General features: G+C 39.8%; 1 protein-coding gene across 30 annotated transcripts in view; it reads right to left on the bottom strand.

Moving 5' to 3' along the window:
• The window catches only part of HECW1 (HECT, C2 and WW domain containing E3 ubiquitin protein ligase 1), a 319,771-nt gene that overhangs the window by 41,725 nt on the left and 253,448 nt on the right, over window positions 1-24,598 (bottom strand). For 27 of the 30 annotated variants that reach the window (XM_086845056.1, XM_086845137.1, XM_086845031.1 and 24 more), the window contains 7 exons: window positions 22,087-22,188; window positions 16,676-16,826; window positions 11,748-11,878; window positions 9,126-9,247; window positions 6,205-6,390; window positions 5,466-5,600; window positions 101-206 (listed from right to left, as the gene is read on the bottom strand). In XM_086845056.1, the coding sequence (XP_086701182.1) occupies window positions 101-206; window positions 5,466-5,600; window positions 6,205-6,390; window positions 9,126-9,247; window positions 11,748-11,878; window positions 16,676-16,826; window positions 22,087-22,188 (933 nt within the window). The remainder of the gene's footprint in view (window positions 1-100; window positions 207-5,465; window positions 5,601-6,204; window positions 6,391-9,125; window positions 9,248-11,747; window positions 11,879-16,675; window positions 16,827-22,086; window positions 22,189-24,598) is intronic. The other 3 variants (XM_086845144.1, XM_086845078.1, XM_086845153.1) reach the window with 1 other exon arrangement.

The following is a 24,598-nucleotide window of genomic DNA, read 5'->3' as shown; positions in this document are numbered from 1 at the left end:
TGACTGTGCTGCCAGTGAGGCAGAGCACGCAGCTGATGAGAAATCCTAAAATCCACCTTTGTGAGCACTGCTTTGAAAAGAATAAAAAAACTCAGCTTACCCAGAGGTAATGCCTCGTGATGGTGCTGGTTTCGAATAGCTGTTACAAGACTATTGCCTGGTCTGGCCAACAGAGTAACTCCTCTGTTTCGAGAGACTTCAGAGGCCTACAACATCAGAGAATAGGAAAAGAATGATCAAAACTGACCACCAGTAGCTCATCAGTCAGTTAAAAGATTTTTCATCTTTATTTCTGTAACCTTCAGAATCATCCGTGATGCTGACTGAAGCACAGAAAGCATGAATGAAAATTATAGCTTTATACTTCAGTCAACTTAAAAAAGGCAAGTAATTCTGTGCTTCCAAATGAAGGTACACCATTATCCATAGTTACCACACCTTCTCAGTGCTGAAGGCACCAGAATCCAGAAGTAAATGCACATTAATATAGGTATTCAAGTGATGGACTTCTCTGGTTCAATGAAAATAAAATCTCTGTAGTATCACATACAGAGTATGTAGAATCAAACATTTCTTGTTTTAGCATATCTGCATCACTTCAAGGTTTTTACAGCAATGTTTTTGAAAAGAGAAAAAACCCACAACACTGCAACATTCACTCAGAATAGTTGAAGGGAAGTTTAATAGTGGAAATAACATGAGGAAAGGTATATCTATGTAGATCACAGCACAGAAAAAGGCAGTATCGTCCCAGAAGGCTGCCTGACTTGCATAACCAGAAATTGAACTGTTTACACTGAAAAGAAGAACATAATCCAAAGAGCTGATAAAGGGAGTAGTAAGAAGGAAATTTTTCACTGCCCCTTAACTGAGGCACTTAAAGAAAGCCTGTTCTAAATACACTGCCTAACAAAGGGAATCATGTCAGTTAGGCAGATTCCTCAAAAGGTGAGAAAACACCTCAGTATGAGGATATTAAAAGCCAAACAGTGACATCTGACAATGCTGCATTAAGGCATTTCTTGCTGGGTGACTTTTCGGGGACTTGTGGAAGTTGAGGGGAACCCCCCTGTCTCTCATGTTTTCCTCCAGAATATTGCCACAGTGAAGCCAAGAGAGGAATCACAGAATGGTTTGGGTTGGAAGGGACCTTAAAGATCATCTAGCTGTAACATCCATCTATGGGCAGGGACACCTTCCACTAGACCAGGCTGCTAGAGCCCCCTCCAACCTGGTCTTAAAACACCTCCTGGCATGCAGCATCCACAGCTTCTCTGGGCAATCTCTTTCAGTGCTTCACCACCCTCGCAGTAAAGAATTTTTTCCTAATATCTGATCTCAACTTACCCTCTTTCAGTTTAAAAGCACTCCCCCTTGTCCTGTGACTACAGTGTGAGGCTGTATCAGGACAAGATGCATTAGGAATTCCAACTGCCACTCAGCTGGGCTAATAGCTGCTCCTTTCTCACTGCACAAATCACAGCATTTGGCAACCACTTCAGGAAGAAATCGCCCCTGCTTCATTATTTTAAATGCTTAGCTCTGCATCCAAGCAAACAGTGCCAACCCATTTTCAGTGGTACAGCCAAATGCCATGTCTTCCAACTGGGTATACACAAAAACTGGGAAGCTAAATGTGACTGGCAAGCTACCTTTTGGAGCCTGTAAAGTTTAAAATGTTCACATGTAACAAGAAACCAGTCAGTGCACTTGATATGTGTCAACACACAGGTTAAACAATGAAAAATCTTAACTATTCTAACCAAACACACTGCAATTTAAAACACAAAACTGCTGTGCATGTGCATGGTGAATGTTTCGCTCCATCATTCAGTTAGGATTTCACCTGAACCAACCCTCTACCTTTGTCTCCTCCTCACAGCCCCACAGGCCAACTCACAGAAAAGTTTAGCTCAGGCTTAGGCAGCTTTTCCCCTGTGACCCAGGCATCCATCCCAGCAAGCACTTTGTGGCCTTTATGGAATTCACTCCATGCCACGGCACAGGGAAGAACCTTAGGTGCAAGAGGTGCCCTACGACCCACTGCAACAGTGGGCATGAGCCCCGTGTGGGATCAGCCATTTCTTGGGCTGTCTGTGGGCAGCACAGCCAGGGTCACACACTGGCATGTGACCAGCTGTACTAATTAGGATGTGTGGGAGCGTGCTGAGGCATTGCCGGGCTCAGCTTCTTCACTTCCAGGGAGTCCTGGAGTTCAGGTGAGGATGCCTATTCCTCAGGTCCTTGTAGAACAGACTTGCAAGGGAATGTGGATGGTGGGTGAGCCTGTTTTTAAGGGTGATCGCTGACTCATCCTTGACAAAGACAAATCCTACGCCCTTGTGGCTACACATATTTTTACTGACCAGAAGATAGAAAGGGGGAAAGGGAAGGTTAACAGAAGAGTTAAATGTTTATCTCCCATAAAAATTAGCACCAGGTGGTATTTGCTCATCACTTGGGAACTGCATGGTACTTCTGACCAGCCTGGTCCTGGATACTCCTCTTGCTCTTGTCACCATTCCTTTTGGTTAGCTTTCCAGTGCCTGGATATATTTCTCCTGGAGCAAGAATTTTGGAAGGAAATGTATATAGTGCCTGTGAAAAGAAACTTTTGCTCCCTTCTTGCCATCTTCCCAGTTCTGGTTTAAGAGCTAAAGTCACCTAGAATATAAGAATCAAGTTCTGTACACACCTCAATAAACTGGTGATGTACTTCTCTTCATCACCATGCCTAGGCATTGCTCATGCTGTGTTTGGTCTTTGCACATTTACACCTCCAAACAATTTTTCTATGGCAACACAACAGGAAAATTCCCAGCCCTCTAATTAACTTCAATTTTGCTAACAATTCTCTTTCCACTCTTAGCTAATACAGTACAATTGATTGCTCCGATTTATTATTCGGTCACAATTGTTCTTTTCTACTTTGACTTTCTAACTGAATAATTTAATTTTGATTAGCACATTATTCTTTAATAAAAAATAAAGAGTGACTCCTCTAATGATGTAGTGACCTGTTTCATGTAGTGCAGAGTAACTGACAGATTTATGTCAGGTTTTAACAGCTTTGAAATTGATACTGGGATGATGTAACCAGAGTGGAGAGTCCAAACTACCAGAGGAGCCTTTCAAGATTTAATACCTTTTCCTGGGTTTTATGTTGATGCTGGATTTCAGAAGCCCATTTGAATCCTGCTACTTGCTTGCTGTGGTTTGGTTTGGTAAGGAGATTTATATACTGCCATATTCTAGCACCTTATCTGCTCTTCATGCTAACCAGCACCTCTTGCCTCTCCATTGTGGATGCCTGCCTCCTTCCTCTCGCTGTCTTTAAAATCGCTACCCTGTAATCATGTATGTTGATTTTCACTGCAGATGTGAACTCCTTTAGAGGGAGTAGAAAGTGCTTACAAACTGTTCTGTTTATAGCAGTGGCAGAAGGAAATGAATCACATAGTGACCTATACTTTAGTTACTGATGGTTATTACAGCTACCTGAACTTTTCTTCCAAAAATCAGGTAACTAAGAGTAGCAACAACCCCCTCCCTCTTGTGAAAGATTGATAACCCTTAAATAAGTGCTTAATAAAGAAATTGTAGCATTTTTGTCAAATTAATATATAATACCATTTAATATCAGTAATCTACACAGAACAATGGCAGTTTTTGCAGAGGCCCTTTCTTTCATCACCCTGGCTTTTTACTGTGGCAACTTCTCTGGCAACCACAACTTCACTATTCTGATGTCCTTCAGGCTCCTTTGACACATGTACATAACATTGATAACTGGTGAGTTGTCCTTTGTGGTCCTTCATACTGTCCTGGCGACAGCTTCCAGAGGCCACACCATCTGCTAGCAAAGAAACCAGCAAGACTGCAGACAGCTGACACATGGCCAGGACAAAGCCCCACGTGTGAGTCTACAGACATGATTTATAGGCCAAAGAACATCCAAATGCACTTGGAGGAAATGGCATGGAACATGAGGCTCTTAATAAATGGACTGAGCTGCAAAGGGTTGAATATTTTCCTTGTAAATGAGGGACTTTTAGGCACCAATCCAAAGTCCTTGGAAATCAATGGGAGTCCTTCCAGTGGAGCAGCAGACACTTCCAAATGGGAACCTACTTGACTATGACAAAGAAGTTTGACTATGACAAAGGTGTGGAAGCACTGTGGGACCTGGGCCACCAAATCTGGGAGGCGACTATTTCATTGTCCAGTTCTGCCAGAACAGTGTCCTCAAAGAACAATTTTTGATTTCCCCAGATAATCATTACTCAGAAGTATTCAATACTTTTGACTCCCTACCCTGTACTGTTTTTTTGGGTTTATTGCATATTGCTCCTTGCCAGCCTTGCCAGTGCTTCCAAAACCATGTGTATTTTTTGGGCTAGGTCATCTGAGCTGCTCAGTGGTGTTTCTGTCCCTGGCAAAGTGAAATTGCAAGCAAGCCTCAGGCAAGCACAGACCCAAGCATGAATCATGGTGCAGGTGGCTATCACAGTCATGCCAGTAATTCAATCACAGCAGCAACACGGAACTGAAGGCTGCTTGCTGAGGGAAGTTGCTAAGCTGGTGGGAAGATATGATTGAGACAGGCCCATTGATACACTTCTGTCTTCAGAAAATATGGTGTTGTATTCACCCAAGACAGAGAAAACATGCCCAAGCTACTCATGCCTCATTTGCTTTTGGTTCTGAGGAACTGCCCTCATACCCTGTTCAGCTCCTGATCCCAACTCACCTGGCAGTGAGAGGTATTCAGACTGATCCTGCTGCAATAAATTTTGATGCTAATTTCACAAGCATTTCTCTGGATATTCTCACGGAAGAGGAAGATCCTTTCACCAGAGTTCATCTCTAGTTCTGTTCAGCAACAATCTTTACAAAGATTAACTGCATGGATTTGCTATATGAAGAATCTGATTGGTGGTACTCTTTCCTACTTAAATCCACAATACAAACACAGTATTTATGCTTCTTTCAATCCTGTCTGTGGCCCTCAGTGACAAAAATCATCCCCCTATATTGGAAAGATATTTAATGTGACTGAAAGCTGGGAAAGCAAACCTCAGCATACATTACTGCTCTACTTCTAGGGAGTCTATCTTTTCAGAGCACAGTGTCACAGGGAGGAATGAGGTATCAGGCTACAAAAAAATTAATGAATAACTTAAGTAAAGCAAGGACAGGATGTCAAATATGGATTATTTTAAAATCCATTCTGACATCACTTCAGGTATGCTTTACTTGCTTATTATTTTATTCTGAAAATCATCAAAATATAAACCAGCAAGCTCTGAAAGAAACTCTTCAGAAAGACAAAAAATCCCTTATTGTCTTTGGAAGATAGACATCCACAAGACAGTCTGTTTCAATGCTTTTAAAATACAAGAAGTTCTTATAATTCTAGAGAAGACTGCAGTCAAAAGTTCCTAAGTTGATATGAGCACAGCTACCTCTCCAGCGCTGTAGCTACGAAGTCGCTGCAGATGTTGCCGGTGAGTCAGGTGATTTGGGAGGCGCCCATTCTGCAGCGGGATCCTGGGGTCTATGAAGGTGGTAGCACGGCTGTTATGGTCAACGAAGAAAGACTGAAACACAAAGGAACAATGGTTTCTTTAATAAGAAGACTGACAACCCTGTGATGGTATTGTGGGACACAATAGGAAAACCACTGGCAACTGTATGTCAGAAATACTTGGGTAAGTATAGTCCATGGAAGGCAACTGCAAACAACAGGACTGGCCTACTCAAAGCTAGAATAGTTCTTAGAAGATACCTGAAGCTGTGTAGGCCAAAATCATGTGCAATGGCCATGATGTAAGCAAGAGAGGAGAGAAGAATATTATTGGGAAATGCTGCTTCAACCTATTTGGTGGTTCCAGAGGTCAGTCAGAAAAGCTTCATTCAAGATAGAGACACTGAGTCAAATTTACAGTCACAGCAGATCTACCCTGGCTCAAACTTTGCTGTTAGTCCAGTGATGCCTTGGCTTTGGTACAATATTCTACAGAAACTTAGAAATGCTTTGAAACTTTGGAGCTTTTTTCCTGCTTCCAAAATAACTCCCCTTGCAGCTTGTGTTGTTTAAACCAAACCTTCACTGATTTTGAGTCAAGAAGGAAAGAAATTTTAATAATCATGTAGTCTGTCATGCTGTGTTAAACAAGTGATTGATTTTGTTGGCACTCTTACCTTTCCCTGCTGGTCAGTTTTTATCTCCCAGCCACGAGGAAGCTCCAGTCGAGTATCAGCAAACATATTGATAAAATTTACTAGGTCTCTGTTGTGCTGATACCGCTCAAAATTGCGAGCATCTCTACGAATCTTCAGAATCATATGCTTCAAGCAGGTGCTGTTGGTGAAGACTCGATAGGCACTCTATGAGATGGATAACAGAAGGGAAGAAACCCAGTTCTGATGTCAAAATATATTTGGTTATTTCATGGGCCATATGCCCAAAGAACTGAAACAAATCCTGTTAGAATCAAGAAACACTTCCATCTCATTATTTTGATTTGAATGACTACTTTACATGCATATGCAGAATTAAGAAATGCAATCTGGAAAGTGAAACATCACACACATTGTGCACAGTTAGCTTGTGCAAGAACTGCCTTTTTAATGCACTTCAAAAATGGTCAGCTGAAACATCACACACTCAACGTGCATGTAGCTGCCCCCTTCACTGCTTTTATTGGCTGACAGAAGCACTGCCTGTGTGCCTGGGCAGTGCCAGAGAGATACCAAGACAGCTGTGAGCATCCTTTTTTGCTGTATTTGAGATCAAGATGCACATGATACGACTCATGAACTTAAGAGGACCCCAGTGCAGATGTCTTCATATGAGCCTGCACAACCTTTCTTATGGTGACTATACAACCACAGGACAGGAACAGACACTTTTTAATTGTCTATTTTTGGAAGACACGAATGGTTTCCTGGAATGGAGTATTTGTTTCTTGGATGACTACAAAGCTTGTCAGATGGAAACACTTCCATGAGTCTAATGAATGCCACCCTCAGGCAGTGAGTTGTATCTCACAATGGGTATTAAATACACCTCTTAGGGGAATGTGGCCTGAGGCAGATCAAGGGAGTGAACTGATCTGATTGCAGAATAGGGGCCCAGTGAACTGTATTTGTTGTCACAGTGTGTTCAATGATAGAACACCACAAAATAATGCTTGTGCTGACAACACACAGGCCCATTCACAGGCTACTCATCGAATCCTTCACTTCAGGGAAAAAGCTCCTCAAGACAGAGTAGGAAACTTCACAAAAATCTCCTGAGCCTTTCACTAGAGAGAAAATTACTGTCTTGGTTTGCTGGTCAGCCCAAAGGATTAATTACTCATCAGAGTAATAAAGGATCACTGGAGGACTCCTGTCTTCAGTGAAGTGAGCTCCAGTGTGCAGACCTGGAATATGTCCAGAGAATCTGACTCAGCAGCTTTAAATTCTTAATTTCTATGCACGTTTAGTGCATTTTAACCACTATAATGCAATAAAATATCTACAGGTATAATCTTTATTATGTAAGGATTTATTGTGGCGACACCACTGAGAATGCTCCCTGTAGCACAGGGTCCCTAATTATGACAAGGGTTGGTAAATGTTATGAAATCACACAGATATGATCTCTGCCCTGAAGATATGACCTGCTTATAACCTGGGAAAACTTCATGGTCACAGATTTTTAATATCCCAGCCTACTACATAACAAAAGTTGTATTTTGATCTATGTATGATCAGTGACTGTCTTGAATATCTCTAAGCTGCATTAGGGAAACTAGGAGTGCAATGTAGTTTTATCTCTTCATGGAAATAAAATATCTAAAAAAATAAGAGCTTTCCCTTTTAATTCTAACTGCTGGATAATATTTTCCAACCTTTACTTTAGTGGCATAATTAATAGCTTGAAATTTTAATAGGGGCTTGCGGTTAAAATATTACACTCGTGTTAAGGCAAAAGTTATGTGGGCCATTATTCCTGTACAAGTGGTATCTATATGACCATTTGACAGAAGTTTTAATAGATTATTCTGGTTCTCACATTAGAGGTAAGTTTTTAAGATAAAACTGAAGGCCTCTTTCTGCTTTTTTTTAATTTCAGTGACTAATAAAATTGGGATTTAGTCTCTTGTGAGCTGTTCTTTACACAACTATGGTATCAGTTGCTCATTTTTCCAACAACTGTGCTGGTGAAAAATTACACTGCTCTCAGCTATAAATCATCATATATCACCCTGCCAATAGAAGAAATTATCTGCACTCCATAACCTAGTTCAGGGAGTGTCAGATGAGTTAATACATCCCTTCCATGTCAGGATCTCATGGGAGATAATCTCTGGCAGATGCTTGAAGATGGACGGCTGGCTTCAATCCATGAAGTGCCACAGCCAAAACCTGCAGTTAGCTAAATGGCTGTGCTGAGGCAACTCTCAAAGTGTTTTACTTTCTTTTCCTTTTGAAAAGGAAGGTCATTGCTACCCAGAAATGGATGACTTTCCAAATAGACAGAAGTCATGTTTAGATGCTGTGTTGAACTACATTCCAGATATGGCAAACTATGACCGCATCTCCTTGTGGGACTTCTCTATCTTCTTCCTCCTGATACTGCATTTTTCCCACTTCCCTCCAGTTTGCAAGAAAATGTGTGGTTTTACCGCACTAAGAGAAAAAAAGAAAAGTTATTTGAATATTGAAAATTTGGTTTCATTTTTGCTTTTTCCAAAATAGCTACACTGACTCAAGTCAGTATTTCTGTCACTCAGTTACGCTTGCCCTGTTTTTGGGAATGCAAATGAGAAGAGTTTATTTTTTTCCCTCTGTATCCCTGAGACTTGGTGGTATCTGAGTAAGATTTCTCAGGATGTTGGATCAATAGGCAACAACTTCACTGCCTACAGCAACAAACAACAGAATCAACCAAGCTGAAACCAAGGGCTCCTGCTTGTTCTGGGAGGATAACATGAATGAGCTTCTCAGTACCATGGAATTTCTTGTGTGAGGCAGAATCCCAGCAAGAGCCTGTGCATTCTCCCTGAAGGTCTGGAACACAGAACTGGGACTCAAAAATCAGTAGTGCAAGAGAGCAAGCCGTAATTACTCACATAGTTTGCATGCAGCACAGTGAAGAACTCAGGATTGGTGATGAACTTCACAGCTGGAGACTGCAGCAACAAGGTGATTTTTTGAGAATTCACAGGAGAAAGGGAACCTTCTCTCCTAATCTCTGGACAAGAAAAACAAGCCACAGTCTATTATTTAACCTTTCAGAAACAGCTGTAAAAGTGACGATATAAAAAACCCATCACCTGCCCAATGCACCTACCTTGGCATTCCCAAGACAAACCTGCTGGCAAACTAAGATGTCCTTATGGTTAGTGATGCAGTGTTTACCACAGCAGTGCAGGAGCTGGATGGTTTCCTGAGCTGCAGCTTATGAAACTCTGTGTCAAGTCTGCTGCTGTCCCTAAATATAATGTGACCACAGCAGTTTTCACCAGCGGTTCTGTAACCCAGGTCCATTCTGGTTTCCCCTGCAGCTGATTTTAGAGAAATCTGATCTCCCAATCCAGCATAAACTTTTACTTTAATTGCATTGTGTTTCACAAGTCCAAGGTTTTGGGGACTTGCATGGGAAAGAAAACAAAAGCAGACACAATTTCATTATTTTTAATCTGTATCAATTAATGAAGCACAAGAGCAGAACATTGAGCATGTAATTCATGTTACATGCATGTAACACGAGAACTCTGAGCATTGAGAATGTAACTCTGTAGAGGTAGGAAGTCCTGATGTTCTTTAGCTACCAGAGAAATTCCTTCTACCATTGAATTATGGCTTTGGTGCTCTGGCATTTTCAAATAAAGCCACATTTTATTTGCAGTCCAAGAAAATTGGATGCAGATGTCATCAAAAGAATAAATACAATTTCCCGTTTTTTTCATATCAGTTATAACTTCTTTTTTCTTCCTGCTGCACACCTCATATTAGTTTATTCATTTAAAACTGCAGACTGGATCAGTTGCTGGAGTTAAATTGATTTATACTGGCTTAGAACCTTGGATTAATGTGCCTTAATTGTATTTCTCCTGACATTTTTCATTTAAATTAAAAGACAAATAACAAATGTATAATACTTCTGCTTTTCCTTTCCCTAATGTGTTTACACCATCATTGATCTTCTAATTCCTGGAATTTTATACAATATTGATGTTTTCTTCTAAAAGCAGAACAATTATCTGTAGCAAAAACCATTTCCTAATGACTTATGGTAACATTTATCACACTCATTAGCTCTTCGGGTTTAAAACAAAAGAGCGCATATTAAATAATAAACTGAACTAAATAGTGGTGGCAACTCCTATTAAATTACTATTTTATTGTCTATGATACTAAATGATTATACCTATTACAAGTAACAGCTACATTACTTATAAATACTAATAATACAATGTGTACCTCATTTCCACTTCTCTAACATACAGGACTGGGATCTCCTTATAACACCCACTGTAGGTAGAAGTCTCCCTTTAATTGCAATACAAAAGATGGCAAGGAAACTTTGAGCATCAAATGTTAAACATCCTTGATCAAAATTGATACTCAAGATAAAAACACCTAATGGATCAAAACAAACAAATCTGAAAATTTTTGTTTAAAAATAATATTATTTCTCTATGTAGTTTTTCCTATTCAACATGGAAAACGAAGAAAATTCAAGCAGATACTGTGCTAGTTCTTTCCCATTACCAATCCTATTTACAGAGGGACAGCAAAAGGATAGCAAGAAGTTGGATTTACTCATGGCAGACAATACAGAACACAAAGTTAGGTGGAGGTAAGAATGAAAAGAAAGAGAACTGGTCCATCATTTTACTGGTGCTAACAAAGCAAGGAGTTATTTTTGCATGGCCTCAAGTTGCCCAGTGGGCACTAGACTGATTGCTGATACTTCCTACTTGAAACAAACACTTAAGACTATGGTTTACCAAATGTTTTGAGAAAACATTTTTGGTAGGAGTTTGACTACCACCAAAAAGACCATAAGAGCCATCCCATTCTGCCTTGGGTACACATTTTCCTCTTTTGCTTTGTAGTGACACTCATTCATGTCTCCTTATCTATCAAGCCAGATGAAAGATCCAATCTGGCTGCAAATGACAAGGACAAGAAGCCAGGCTATTTTTCAGGTATTTAGTTCTCCACTCTGGTATGGGGTCCTGTCACATAAATTAGTGGTGAGTGAAAAGACAGCTGAGCCTTTTTAGGTTACAGCCCTCACTTAGGTCAGCTCGCAGCTATCACAAAACCACACCCTTAAAAACCACAAGTATTTCATACATGATGCCAGGGCCACTGCAGGTGCAATCACATGAGCAAATGTGGCACTGTATAATAGTATTCACCCAGTAGTTGCAAAATGCCTCTTTCATTTCAGTTTCAAATGGCCCTTCACTGAGGTAAAAATGCTTTGTCTGTCTTGGTAGTTGTTGAAGAAGAACTGAAACTGTTGTATCCAGCTTTGTGTTTGTAGCTTCACATCTAAAAACTGTATCTTCAGGGTTTTGGTTTGTTTGTTTGTTTTCGTTTGGTTTTTTGTTTTTTGTTTTTTTTTTTTAATTAAGTTTTGCAACCTGATATAATCAAATTCCAGTCTCCCCTGGAAATACAGATTTCCCCAGAATTGAATGGCACTGAACACACCATCCAGCTTTGTTTCCCCATACCTGGGCTAGGCTGGGAAGGCTCTGCCTCAGAGTCACTTCCTCCTCCAGTGGGAACTCTCTCCACCCTGTTGTTTACCACAGCATCATCTTCAGTCCTCTCTGTTGCGATGGTTCGCTGGATGTTCTGGTACCTAGATACATTCATAGAAAGGAACAAGATTTAGTTAACAGAAGTGCTTTCTGCTGCTTTCTACCTTAAAAATCAGCACTGTTTCTGAATGATTCCAATATTTTTATCTTCAGTGTACAACAGACAAAGAGCACAGCTGACTCTTCTCCTGCAGCTGGTGCAGCTGCTCACACTTGGGCCAACCAGTACTCTGCCAACCTGGCATTTTTCAGTTACTAACAAATAGCCACAGAGGGTGTCAAGTCAGGAATACTTAAACTTTAAACACATATTTAGGCTGTGTTTCTACTTTGAGGCTTCCCTTTAAAACATCTGGACACCTGGAACCTAAAACTAGAGGTGGATCATGGCTCCTCCTGTCATTTAGCCTTGTGAATGCATAACCCATGAAGTAAGGATCAACCCTGTGATGCACTGAGTAACCTTCAGTCTTTCCCATTAAATTACTAGATGCACATCCCCCACCCTGAAAAGGTAAAGGAGCCCAATCCTAAATACTTTACCTGACGAAGAACAAATAGCCTGGAATGTTTTAAATTCACACTACAGAAATCAAATTCTCCTTAACTTGTTCACTCATAGTGACAGATGAATCGGTGAACATGTTTTCTTTGATTCTACTGGAAAATTATGAATATGTCTTATGTGTATTATAAATGCATTTTATACAGAGAGAGAATGAAAAGAAAAAGAAAGCGTAAGGAGAAAGAAAGAACTAGAAAGAGAAAGAAAAGCTAGAAAACAGACTCTCTTGATTATTTTAATTAGCTTTTATTCCATCCCAGTATTTTTAATCCTTCTTCATGGCATTTCAGTGTGTATTTGAAACAGGATGGCTTTACTGCCTGCTTTTAATCTGATCCATCATTGTTTGTCTCATTTTTCTTACACTCTTTTCTTTCCTCAGCTCAAGCTTCAACTTACAGATTTTACTCACTTTCTCTTTCTTTATTTGTTAATGCACACTTTATTCCCAATTAGAAGTTAGTCATGAATAAGTTCCTCAAAGTAATACAGGATCACTAAAGACAAGAATTAGGGTTTGGCTTTTTGATGTCTCAAAAGACATCATCTCCAGTAGCCCACTGCAGCCCAATCTTAGTCGAAAGGGTTGGAGATAATTAAGAAAAAATAATTAAAGTTTTAATAGGTTTATACTAAACTTTCACAATGCTATGTGTCCCCCTCCAGTACTCAAAGTCATTTTAAGCTACCTTTAGTGTATATTTTGATAGTTTAAGAAAACATACATGTTTACAAGGAAATTCTGATATCAGGTTTTGCAACAGCATGTATTTATTGCAGTTTTAAACCCTCTGTTTTAGACCTACATTTTACAGCTTTATTCACTTGACTGCAGGCAACTGAATGAACTTTCCATTCCAGTACTGAAGGGGTTTTACAACACCCACATGCAATAGAAAGGAAAGGAAAAACCAACCACAAAACCCCCCAAGTTCATATAATCAAGGGATATAAGCACACATATAGAAAACCCCTGTACCTTCAATTTAATTAGATGGTAGAAAATCCCCACTGGCAAACCTCAAAGAGCAACACCAGCTGTATGCCAACAAAAGGCTATGCATTTCTTTTGCATCTCAATACTATAAAACTATGTTATATAAATGCCAAAAAATGCCAAAGTAATTGGAGAAAACATTGGAAGTGCAAAAGTTACGGGAATGCCTCTGGAAATTTCAGTCTCCTTTCAAAGTGATTTGTCAAAGAAATGGAGCTTAAAACAAGAAATACCAGGCTGTGGCTGTCCTAACCATGATGGTTATAATTTCTTATGTTGATTATTATCTTTCAAACTAGTGCAAAGACAAGTCTAGACATACATATGCTGCAAAGCATCCTTTCAACAGAACTTGAACAACAAGGGCTGTTATCTGGCCAACAAGCAAGCAAGTCAGGCAGTGCTGCAGAAAATGAGCAAGAGCCTTTAAAATTAGAAAGTATGGATGTCTCTTTGGTACCAGTTTGCCCAACACCTGGATTCCAGTTTTGCATTCTCTGTATCCTCAAGTGGCTCGTACAGCTAAAGGGAAGCCTGGAGCAGAGTAGGACTAGGTTTAGTCACAGCCATGGGGTTTTTTTTCCAAGCTGAATTTCCAAAGCTTTGTGGTTTTGGCTGGGCTAGAAATACCAGCCTTCCTTGTAATATTTTGGTCTTTCCATTCCCTTCCACAAATTAAACCAGGAAGCCAAAAAAAAGTAAATTTATTTAAAAGAAAAGTCACCAAGCTTTTTCAAACTGCAGAGTGATGTTGAGTCCAAATTTATTTGAGGTTAGAGCAAAAGTTCAGGCTGCTGCTAATTCTATCAGCAAGGTCTATGTTTTTAATGCCTCACCTAAAATGATTCTCAGGTGCATTTGCTGAAAACCATTTCAAATCATTAAGTTTGAAACACAGTATTTCTGAAATGAGGGCTTAAAACAAAGTCCAATCCTCCACAGTGTTGATAATACCTAATGAAAAATAGGTTTCCTGACATTCCTGAAATGTGGTGATATGACATATCTGAATTAGATTTAGGACTAGAATAACTTAAAAAAATATAACAGACAGTTTAAAACTACAGAAATTATTTGCCACTGGGCAAATGCTCAGGAGATTCAGTATGAATCCCTTTAATTAGAATCTTAGGAAAAGTTCACAGGTAACAATAGGAGATCTTTGTATTCAGCTTCTCAAATCAATAGAGTTCCTTGGAAGAGAGGAGAGAATCACCAGATTTTTTCCCTAGTCCCAAGAAGCCATGACATTTCATGTTTAATAAACTGCAAAGTCTCCAACGGAACTTGTGTAAGCAGAGATTTGCCACTGCTGAAAACTCTCCATAGTTCTCCCTTTGTAACTGGATATATGAATACTAAAAATGGAGAGATGCAAAGAATATCAATCTTATTAACTCTCAATTCCCAACCCAAACCAGTGATAATCAATAGCCATGACAGACAGATGGCCTACACGAAAACACTGAATAACATAAGGGAAGGAGGTCACAAAGACGATGCCTACCCTTCAGTTTCTGCTGTGATAGATGGTTTAGTGATTTGTCTGCATTAATTAACAGAATGGTAAATCACTCTTATAAGCACTTATTCCTTTCATGGTTGTTCTGCACTTACATGAGTTCAATCTCAAAAAAAAAAAAAAAGAAAAAAAGAAAAGAAAAGAAAAGAAAAGAAAAGAAAAGAAAAGAAAAGAAAAGAAAAGAAAAGAAAAGAAAAGAAAAGAAAAGAAAAGAAAAGAAAAGAAAAGAAAAGAAAAGAAAAGAAAAGAAAAGAAAAGAAAAGAAAAGAAAAGAAAAGAAAAGAAAAGAAAAGAAAAGAAAAGAAAAGAAAAGAAAAGAAAAGAAAATTCTGTTGTATCTCCACAAGAGCTTTCTGGTTTCTGTGGCAGATAACTTGCTTAAGTGGCAGCCAAATAGTCTGAGCTTTGAAATGGCTAAAATCCCTCCTGAAGACCAATGCTAAATGACAGAGAAGTCATATAAATCCCTTGAAAGAATCTACATTAAACATTCATTTTCTTTAGGGTTTTTTGTTTGGTTGTTTGGTTTTGTGTTTTTTTTTAATATTAACATGGCAGCTTAAGGCTTTATGTACAAACCTAAAGTGAAAACAAATACCAAGCAGGTTCTCTCATTTCTGCAAGACATAACAGATGTTGTGAAATACTACTCAAAATAATGAATTTTATTAAATTTTCATTATTTTATTAAATAATAAAAAAAGGATTACTCTTCAAGAGTGTGTTGATGGTGTCAGTTTAAGTCGGCCCAGTTCTCCCAGACTGCCTCATTCAGGGCACAGCAGCTCTCAAACTATTCAATGTACCCTGAAAAGGGCACTTTTAAACTCTGACTCCTCTCAGCTGCAGGTCGTTCTCTTAGCAGAGAAGAAAAGGCCAAAAAACTTTTGTGGCATTTGACATGCTGTAATTAAAATATAATTTCAGTCTTCCTTATCCTTTCCTAGAAATGGCATCATTACAGTAAGCAGGGAATTAAAAAAAAACAAACCCAAACCCTCTTTTTACAGAAAAATGGAAGATTGGAACATTTTTGTCCAACTTTTTTTGACTGTTTATTTTTTTTCTTTCTTCTTAAATTCAGTCTAAAAAGCAGGCATGAGAAGAAAATGATAAACAAATCTATGTGTGGACTAGTCAAACAAAGCTAAAATATAAATGACATTAAGAGGTATCTCAGCCAGCTCAGAAAGAACTGACAGATTTACAGGGCCCAATGCAACACTAAGCAGACCTGTCTAACTCTAGAAATGTGCACAGTCCTATTAGAGCAGGGCTCTGCCCTGGAAAAGGAGACAGACCTTTCAACAGGCCTAATTAGCTTGGGTAGAAATGCCACATGGATACGGCAGCAATTCCAGTAGCAGTCAGGTCCAAAAAGCTTTGCAGCACAGCACTAGCTGCCGACCCATCAATACCATTCCCACAGTTAAGTAGAAAAAGTGACTCCATGTTTTGGAGGAATACTCCCTTCCCTTCTAGTAGTTATCTTAGAAAAGTTTTCCAAAAGCCTCCTCTTGCTGCTAGAAACGTTTTGCACCGTCATTCACCAAACAGCACTTTTCTTGTGGGCAGGTTTGAGCAGCAGACACCCACAGCAGGCACACCAGCAGGCTGCAAGAGAGCTGCAGGAGGGACAAGAACCTGGAAAAGGTGGGAGTCAGTGCGGTGCGCTGAAGAAGGAAGGGAGCTACTGGAGCAGTGTGGAAAAAGGAGAGCACAGATGTCAAAGGAACTCAGGTGCAAATGCTCACCGGCGGTTCAGCTGCTCCATTTGCTGGATGGAGCCAGACCTGTGGATCCCATCTGGCGTTGCTGCGGCTGTGGGCCGCTGCCACGTGGTGGTGCGGTTGACATGATCCACGTAGAACACTCTCCCGTGGCTGTCTATCCGAGCTTCCCAATCTAGGGTTGGAAAAAAAGGAAGGGGTGATGCTGTCAGTGTGATGCCTTCCAGAAAACCTGTGTGTGGGAGGTATATACAGACACACACACATACACCGACAGGGTATATACACACGGAGATACTATATATATGTATATATATAGCCTACATGCAACACATATCATGTGTATATATTCAAAGCACACATTCAAGTGTATATATATATATATTATTTGTTTGTCTATATATACATATATGCAATATATGCATATACAGAAACATTTTGTATACAGCACACAGGTAGGCCATGGAGTTCACTACCACAGCCCATGAAAAACTAGTAACACATAGGGGCTACATTTTTAAAAGGATGAGGTAATTTTTCAATTAGTGACAGTTCTCAGCTGGATTCACTGCAGGTCGGAGTAGCCACAAAGAACCAACCCTTACAAGATTACACCTGAGCTAATATGGCAAATCCCATATTTTCTTTTTTTGTTATGTTTTAGAACAAACATGTTTAATTTCTCTCTCTTTTACAAAGTGGCTTCAAAGGACACCATACAGCAATTAAATGCTTCACTGAAAACTGATCACAGACTCTTGGACATACCTTAGACATCTCTCTAAACAGTCTTGCTCTCATGAATGCAAACTAGATTGAGAGTTTGCAGAATAATATTGAGCCTTCCATTATTATTTCTTCCTGCTACTGTTTATGTAGCAAAAAAAAAATCCCATGATTGAAAACTGAAAATTATTTGGTATATGATGGCTTGTGGAAAATGGTAATGTTGATAAAAAAACAGCATTTGTAACAGAAGAAATTCAGAAGTGAGTTAGCTAGCAAAGCCACGTATCAAACTGGTTGGAATGCATGGAGAAGTGGAATAAATTAGGCTTGCTAGTTTCACACTCCCACATGACCCATCAGCTGATGACATTTTTATGTAAATACATGCAGATACTTTCTACATGAGTTTAGATGCAAACCTCACTTGCATTCACACACAAATCCACATATGGAGATTACCTTTGAGGGCAAACACTTCCTCATATTCCCATATTCTTACTATGATACCATCTCCCCTGACGAGTTCACTCCTCCTATGGTTTTCTATAATCAAATTCAGGACCATCTGAATTTCATACTTTATGTATTTAATTTCCTATTTTCTAAGAGCAGGATGGAAGTTGCACCTCTTCCTACTGTATTTGGAAACTGATCCTTCATGACCAGTTCCCATCCTTTGAATGCTGGCCCTGGCTAAACCCACTTCCCGTATTTGATCCCAGAAAAGTGTAGGCTGAAATCCATGGCTAGCTGCCTCTGACAGCTGAATCTGACAGACCTTAGAAGGTGGGTACTGGGAGTCCTTGGAGAAATTTTCTGTAAAACTCCAAGACAAGAAGAAGAGCCATAAGCACATGTATTGCTTCTTTCAAAGCTGACTACAAGTACCACAGTCCTTAAAGACACAAACCCTATAGTCACACCATGGGTATACATGCAGCATTTATCACTGTGAAAATCAGTACATTATTTAAGTAGAGAACTCTCTCCTCCAGGTAAAGTTTCCCAAGGATGTGGTAGCTGTTCCAAGAACAAGATCACAGCTTTGTGAAAACCACGTCTAAAACATAAGACAGTGAAAAAAGCACATCAAATACAACATATGCACATTGAGGTAAATCAGACTGACACATAAGGTGGGTTGAAGGCCAGATCCCTGCTGAGTGTGCTGGCACTGATGGCAGGTGTACCACTGTGGGTGAGGAATGGCCCTGCTGGAGCTATGCATTGTCTGCAATATCCTCAAGGAAATAACCTTGACCAGATCAAAGATAAGATGATCCAGCTCACCATCAAGAGGATGTTCATTTTCCTTGCTGTTTTCTGGCAAAAGACAAATCCTAGCCCTCACTCCACACTATTGTTGTACCTTGTAACAAGTTAAGAATGATACAGGTTGATGGAGAATTAGAAGCTTGTAGGCAATGTTGTAGAACCACACTTTAGACAGCCTAAAGAAGATACCAATTGGTCATATTGGTCTAAAGCCTGCTGATGGATGCTTAGCAAGAATAAATATATCAAGTTACACAGCTGAACAAGGTTTTATAATCCATCCCTGTGCACTACCAGTTCTACAGGCTATTTTGCCCTGTCTAATTAAATACAACTTAGAGTTCCTAAGCTTCTAAGCATAATTGTAAACTTAGGAGTAAGGAAACTTGTCCAGAACTTGGAGATCACAGTGAAAACATCAGGTCAGAGTGGATTATGACTTCAGGAAGGGTATCTCTGTCAGATGTGTCAGACATACAGCTGCAGTATGTACAGACATGAACTACACCTGTCAGTGAGTGTTGCTTTAGTCACTGCTTTACAGGTATGTCCACCTGAAACCATGGGCTGACACTGGCATGCTAAAATATTAGAAACGGTGTGTCTCATGCTCCTTGCAATAGCATTTCCAGTCAGCTGAGTAACTCTTTCTTTGGTCACCTGGGAAGGCTGTCAGAAGGTGGCAGGTACAACTTTAGTTGTACACAGGTAGCAGGTGCATCCCTCCCTCCCTCTCGACACAAGTCACTGAAGCTCCCTGAATATGATACTAGATTTATGGACAGATGGATAGATACCTGCACAGTGAGACAAACAGACTGACTGAACAGGCAGGCATAACTCTTTTTCCAAGATATGCTTAAGTCCCTTCATGCTGCTTCAGGGCAAAGATGATCTAGGAAGCAGCCAAATTTCCTCAGGGTCTTTTGTTAAGTTTTCCAGGTAGAATAAGACTGCCACTACTACAAAGCCTAACCTCTATCTAACCTTCACAGCAAGAGCATGCTAGAGCATGGGCTAGGGATGTGACAGTGCTGGTTCTGTTCTCCAATGATCTCCCTCCATCAGCCAAGTCATGTTTCAAAGCAGCCTCTGAAACTGCTCTGATTTTTATCTGAAGATGCAACTTTTTCTGGTAGGACCATCAGAACAAAGAAAATACATTGTCTTTTCCTCTTCAAGCTCAGCCACACCTTCAGCAAAGAGCAGCTCTGAACTGGGCACATGTATTTTTCTTGGCTTCAGTTCTGTAGAGTTTCCAAACACAGGCATAATAAGGGGTGACTGGTAATGCCATCATGAGGCCGTGCAAACACTGCAAATCTTCTGTTAATCTTGTATCAGACTTAGCGTTCAGACTGGTCATTATGAAACTCCTACATAAATAACAAATCTGTTCTACTTTATTTTCCTAAATAAAACTGTCTGAAATTAAATTTCCTCCCTGAGACCAGCTGTTGTGGGGTTATGATGAAATCATGCTATTCAGAAAACTATTCAAAAGAGAAAGAAGACTGTCCAGAAGATTCTCCATGACCTAAATAAAATCAGTCAATGCAGAACTTGGAGCACTGGCAGATTACCTTCACCTCTACTTGTAATGGAAGCTAACACTGCATGTGAGAAGTAAGCCAGGTTTGATCATATAACTTGGGTTTAAAATATAAAGATTTTTTCCTTTCACATGATTGAAAAACTACTTATCTAGAATTAGGAGTTATTAAAGGCACTGAAATAGTGATACTGAATTTAAGCAGAAGAAAAATTTCTAGATAAGGCTATGGTTTTCACTTTGAAATTATCATAAAACTCCATGGAGACTTTTTGGAAACCAGTTTCCTAAGTGATTTTTTTCAATTCAATTTTTTTCCCACTCAAAATTAATTTAGTACATATATTCCTATTAAGATCAACATATTTAAGCCCACAGTGTCGGCCTTTATTGTAAAGATGGTGTTATATGCTAATGCTGAAACAAAACCTACAAAGGGATATCACTATTGCATTGATATTGATATCAGTATATATTGATATTGCATTTCATGTCCTTATACCCTGTTGTGAAAACTCTTGAGCAAACCAATAGTAGAAATACCTGCCTTCTGAGGTTAACTATAAGAAAGAGCAAAAATGTATTAAATTGGTTATGGAAGAACTTGAAATAGATTCACAGTATATTCTGTTTACCTGAGCTGGTGTTAGTGTGCTATCATTAAGTCATCTAATAGGGAATGTGCCTGATCCACAAAGTCTTGCGGTAAGAGTGGGAGGAAAAGAAATATTTCCCTGTTGCAGAGGTAACCATTCCCATTTCATCATTCACTGGCAAGCCACAGTGGGACTCTAATAAGACTTCATTGGGCTAAAGGCATTTGAATCATTCATGCTACTGTGCGGCTGACGCCAGCATCGGGGCTATTTTCAGCTCAGGGAATTCTGACAGCATGGTTGGCAAATGATGAATTATTTGTCAAGGGCACCATAGGCCAAATAAGTGTGTTCCCGTCTTGGGCTTTGAAGAAAATAGAGCGCTTTGTTTATACGCCTGGCTGTTTTTGTGAGGCACTGCACATTTCAGGCTGTGAAATCCTGTGCTCAATTGAAAGGTGATCAGCCGCACGTTGCAGGGCATAGAGTGCGCTCTGCTGGGCACCGAACGCCAGTGCAAGAAGCAGGGTAATCCTCCGGGAATCCATAAAGGAAAGGCGACAGAGACAAGTAAAAACAACTCCAGCAGTTGTTTTGGTGGTAAAAGTCCCGTATTATAAGGCTGCTAATAGATCATACTATTTAAAACCCTCACATTTTTATTCAATGCAAGTGTAGATGCCACTACAGTCCACAATGAACAGAAAATTCACTGATTATCAAATCTAAGGACAGTGTAACAAGACCGCCGTACATGAGCTGCCTTTTCCCAACTTCTGCTGGTTTGGTTCAGATTTGGACCTGTCTGTCCCAGGAGCATCCTCACTGTGAAAAGGCTGCTGCTGGATCCACAGACAGACCACAGGGACTGCCATCCCAAACCATCTTTGAAGTTGGTTTCAGAAAACCTGGAGACAAGCACTACAGAAAAATCAGACTTCTTTGCTGATACACCACCCAGAAAGCCTTATAGTCAGGCTTCCAGAACAACTGACAGATCCAAATCATTCAAGTCTGAACACATTGACTGGAAAAAGGGAATATTTTCATTTCAGGAAAGAAGATGGACCAAGGCAGAGAGGGAGGTTATGATGCTTGTCTAAAACAACATGACAACACTTGAAGTAAGGATCAAATAAAGGAAACAAAAGGGCATGTTGCTTGGGTTCTGGAGAATGTATATACAGAACAGACGGGGCTCTTCAGAAAGACATACTGACCTCTACACTGAGTTAACAGGAAAAGCTGAAAAAATGCAATAAAATAAAAAAACTAAAGCTTACTTGGTGGAAGAGGCTCATCGATAGTTGGGTAGTGATGATGGTCAGGCCTCAGAGAAGGAAGCTGGCTGACTGGCTGAGAATTATGGAGTAAAGGACAATCACCTATGGACAAGATATTCAAGACATTGACAGTCATTCACCGTTTTTACAATGTGGTTCAAAAAATGTGCTACTGTAAAACAAGTGATAATTTTAAAAATAGGTTAACCTGATGCACTAGCATCTCTGGGTATTCCTGTTTTTGGGCACTATTTTAATAGCAACTCATATGGCAAAGAAGTATTAAAATAATGCAGTCAAGTCTCTTGAGTCACCACTAAACTGTTTTGGGCCAGATTCTGGACTCACAGACACACAAGTGTAAGCGATAGAAGAATCAGGCTTGATCTCTGAGAAAAACTGCTCATGTACAACTAAACTCAAGCTTCTGCAGCAACTGGCAGGAACATGCAAAATCCTGGTTCCAACTTTTAATTCATTCCATCAGTGGAATACAAGGCTAAAAGCTGCCTTGGATCTTTCTCTCCTTTTCAAAAAGATCAATGGCTGCCTATGTAGACTGTAATGGCAGGATTTTGCAGTCCCTGCAAAGCAGAAGCTCATCCCCTTCCATGGGTATGTTTCAAAATTCAAAGAGTCCATCTTGTGTTGAAGAAGGGAGAATGAGAGAAGGACCAGAAACAGGTAGGAGACAGGTGGTAGAAGAGAAGGACAAAAGATAGTGAGATATAGTCAGGATCTGAGATAAAGGAAGACCTGAGAGAGAAGAGGGAAAGATGAAGAAGAAGAAAAAGAAGAAGAAGAAGAAGGAGGAGGAGGAGGAGAAGGAATAGAAGAAGAAGAAGAAGAGAAAGAAGAAAAAGAAGAAGAAGAAAGAGAGTCACACAGGATAAGTTTTTAAACATTAGCATTGTATATATGTTCATATATAGAGTCACAGAATGGCTTGGGTTGGAACAGACCTTAAAGACCATCTAGTTCCAATTGCCCTGCCATATTTATATTTGAAATAAATGAAAACTAAGTAAATGTCTAAACTCACGTTCTGTTGAGAGGAATAAGTAACTTAAGATCAAGTCAGTTTATAGAGTCCTTTAAAAAACTAAGAAGTTCTAGTAGAGATGAAAATGCATTCCTCATCTTAGATTTAACATGGTAAAACTTCACAGGTTCCAGAACAAAGATTCCTTCTTGGCTTGTCTTTAAAATCTTAGAAAACAGGACTATTTATCTAACTAACGGACATATTTTCATAGTGTGTAGTAACAGATTTTGACTATAACTCCTGGCATGGCTTGTTAATACAGATAGACTCTGGATTGCATAAATATAATATTTACATGCATCAGAAAGATGTACCCTATGGAAAAAAATATATTAAGCTGAATGGTTCTGGTGATTTGGGGGATGCTAAGCCAAACTCACCATGTACTAGCTGGTTTAGCTCTCTTTAATATTAGAATCTTAGCAGCCTAAGAATGAACATTTTGTAAAAAACCCCAAACATATACCAATGAAACGTAAAAAACAAATTACAAAATAATTAAATACGTTTCTTTTTCTTAAAAAAAACAGCAACTAGAAAGCAGAAATCAATTTTGTATAAAACTGTAAAAAACCTCACACCACTCAGAAATGAGAAAAATCACTTAGAAATAGTCCCCTCTAGGTGCTCTGATGACACCGTTTGGCCTGGCAAATGCCTTCATTAAAACACTTGTGTATAGGCATATCTCACAGATGTATCTGCTGCATGTTTTGAACAGACAGCAGAGTTACATAAATTTATGACTCAGTGCTAAAAGTCCATCCCTCGCAGCCTTAACCATTGTGCTGTTACTACAGCTGTTGTAGCACCAACTACCAGATCACCCATCTATGTTTCTTTACTTACCTCACCACAATTGACTCTCCCCTAGTCAAGATAGTTACGCCAAGCCAGTGGAAGCATGGTAGTGTCAGTCACCTGGAGTGGGTGGAGGTGACCACATCTACTGTGTTTGTAACAGCTGCCAAGCCATGAAGCACCGTGCACATTGACTGAGGCACCCCCAGTGACACCGAGGGAGTGCTAAGAGCTGGGCTGCCTTTCAGACACACACTCAGCTAAACAAGGCAAAGCCACCACGGGCACTGCAGTGCCCTTTATGGAGGCTCAAGTCTTGGTGCTGTACTGAATCCATATGCAGAAGACACCCTGTCCCACCACATCCCCTATCAAAAAGCTTACACAGTTCAAAACAACCACCAAGTCTGTACTTAGGGTCTCACACATACACAAGCTCGTGTCCCCTTAGCTGTACTTGCATGTAAATGCTGTTCACAAGCAAAGGCTCTCGTCTGCAAGGAAGGAAGAAGGGTTTCTATGCCCGTGTGCTTCTGAAAATTTAATTATTTGTGCTAGATTCTGCTCTACAGGCTCAGTAATTCCCTAGTCCCAGCTGTCTACAAAGTATTTACACAGACTGGTGCGTAAGGACACCCTTACACCTAATTTTCTGCAGAGGTAGGG

Source organism: Cyanistes caeruleus, chromosome 1 (genome assembly GCF_971803275.1).
Source record: "Cyanistes caeruleus chromosome 1, bCyaCae1.hap1.1, whole genome shotgun sequence".
In the NCBI taxonomy this organism is placed as follows: Eukaryota; Metazoa; Chordata; class Aves; order Passeriformes; family Paridae; genus Cyanistes; species Cyanistes caeruleus.
The sequence above is the reverse complement of the archived record's forward strand: the minus strand, read 5'-3'. Positions and strand labels throughout refer to the sequence as shown.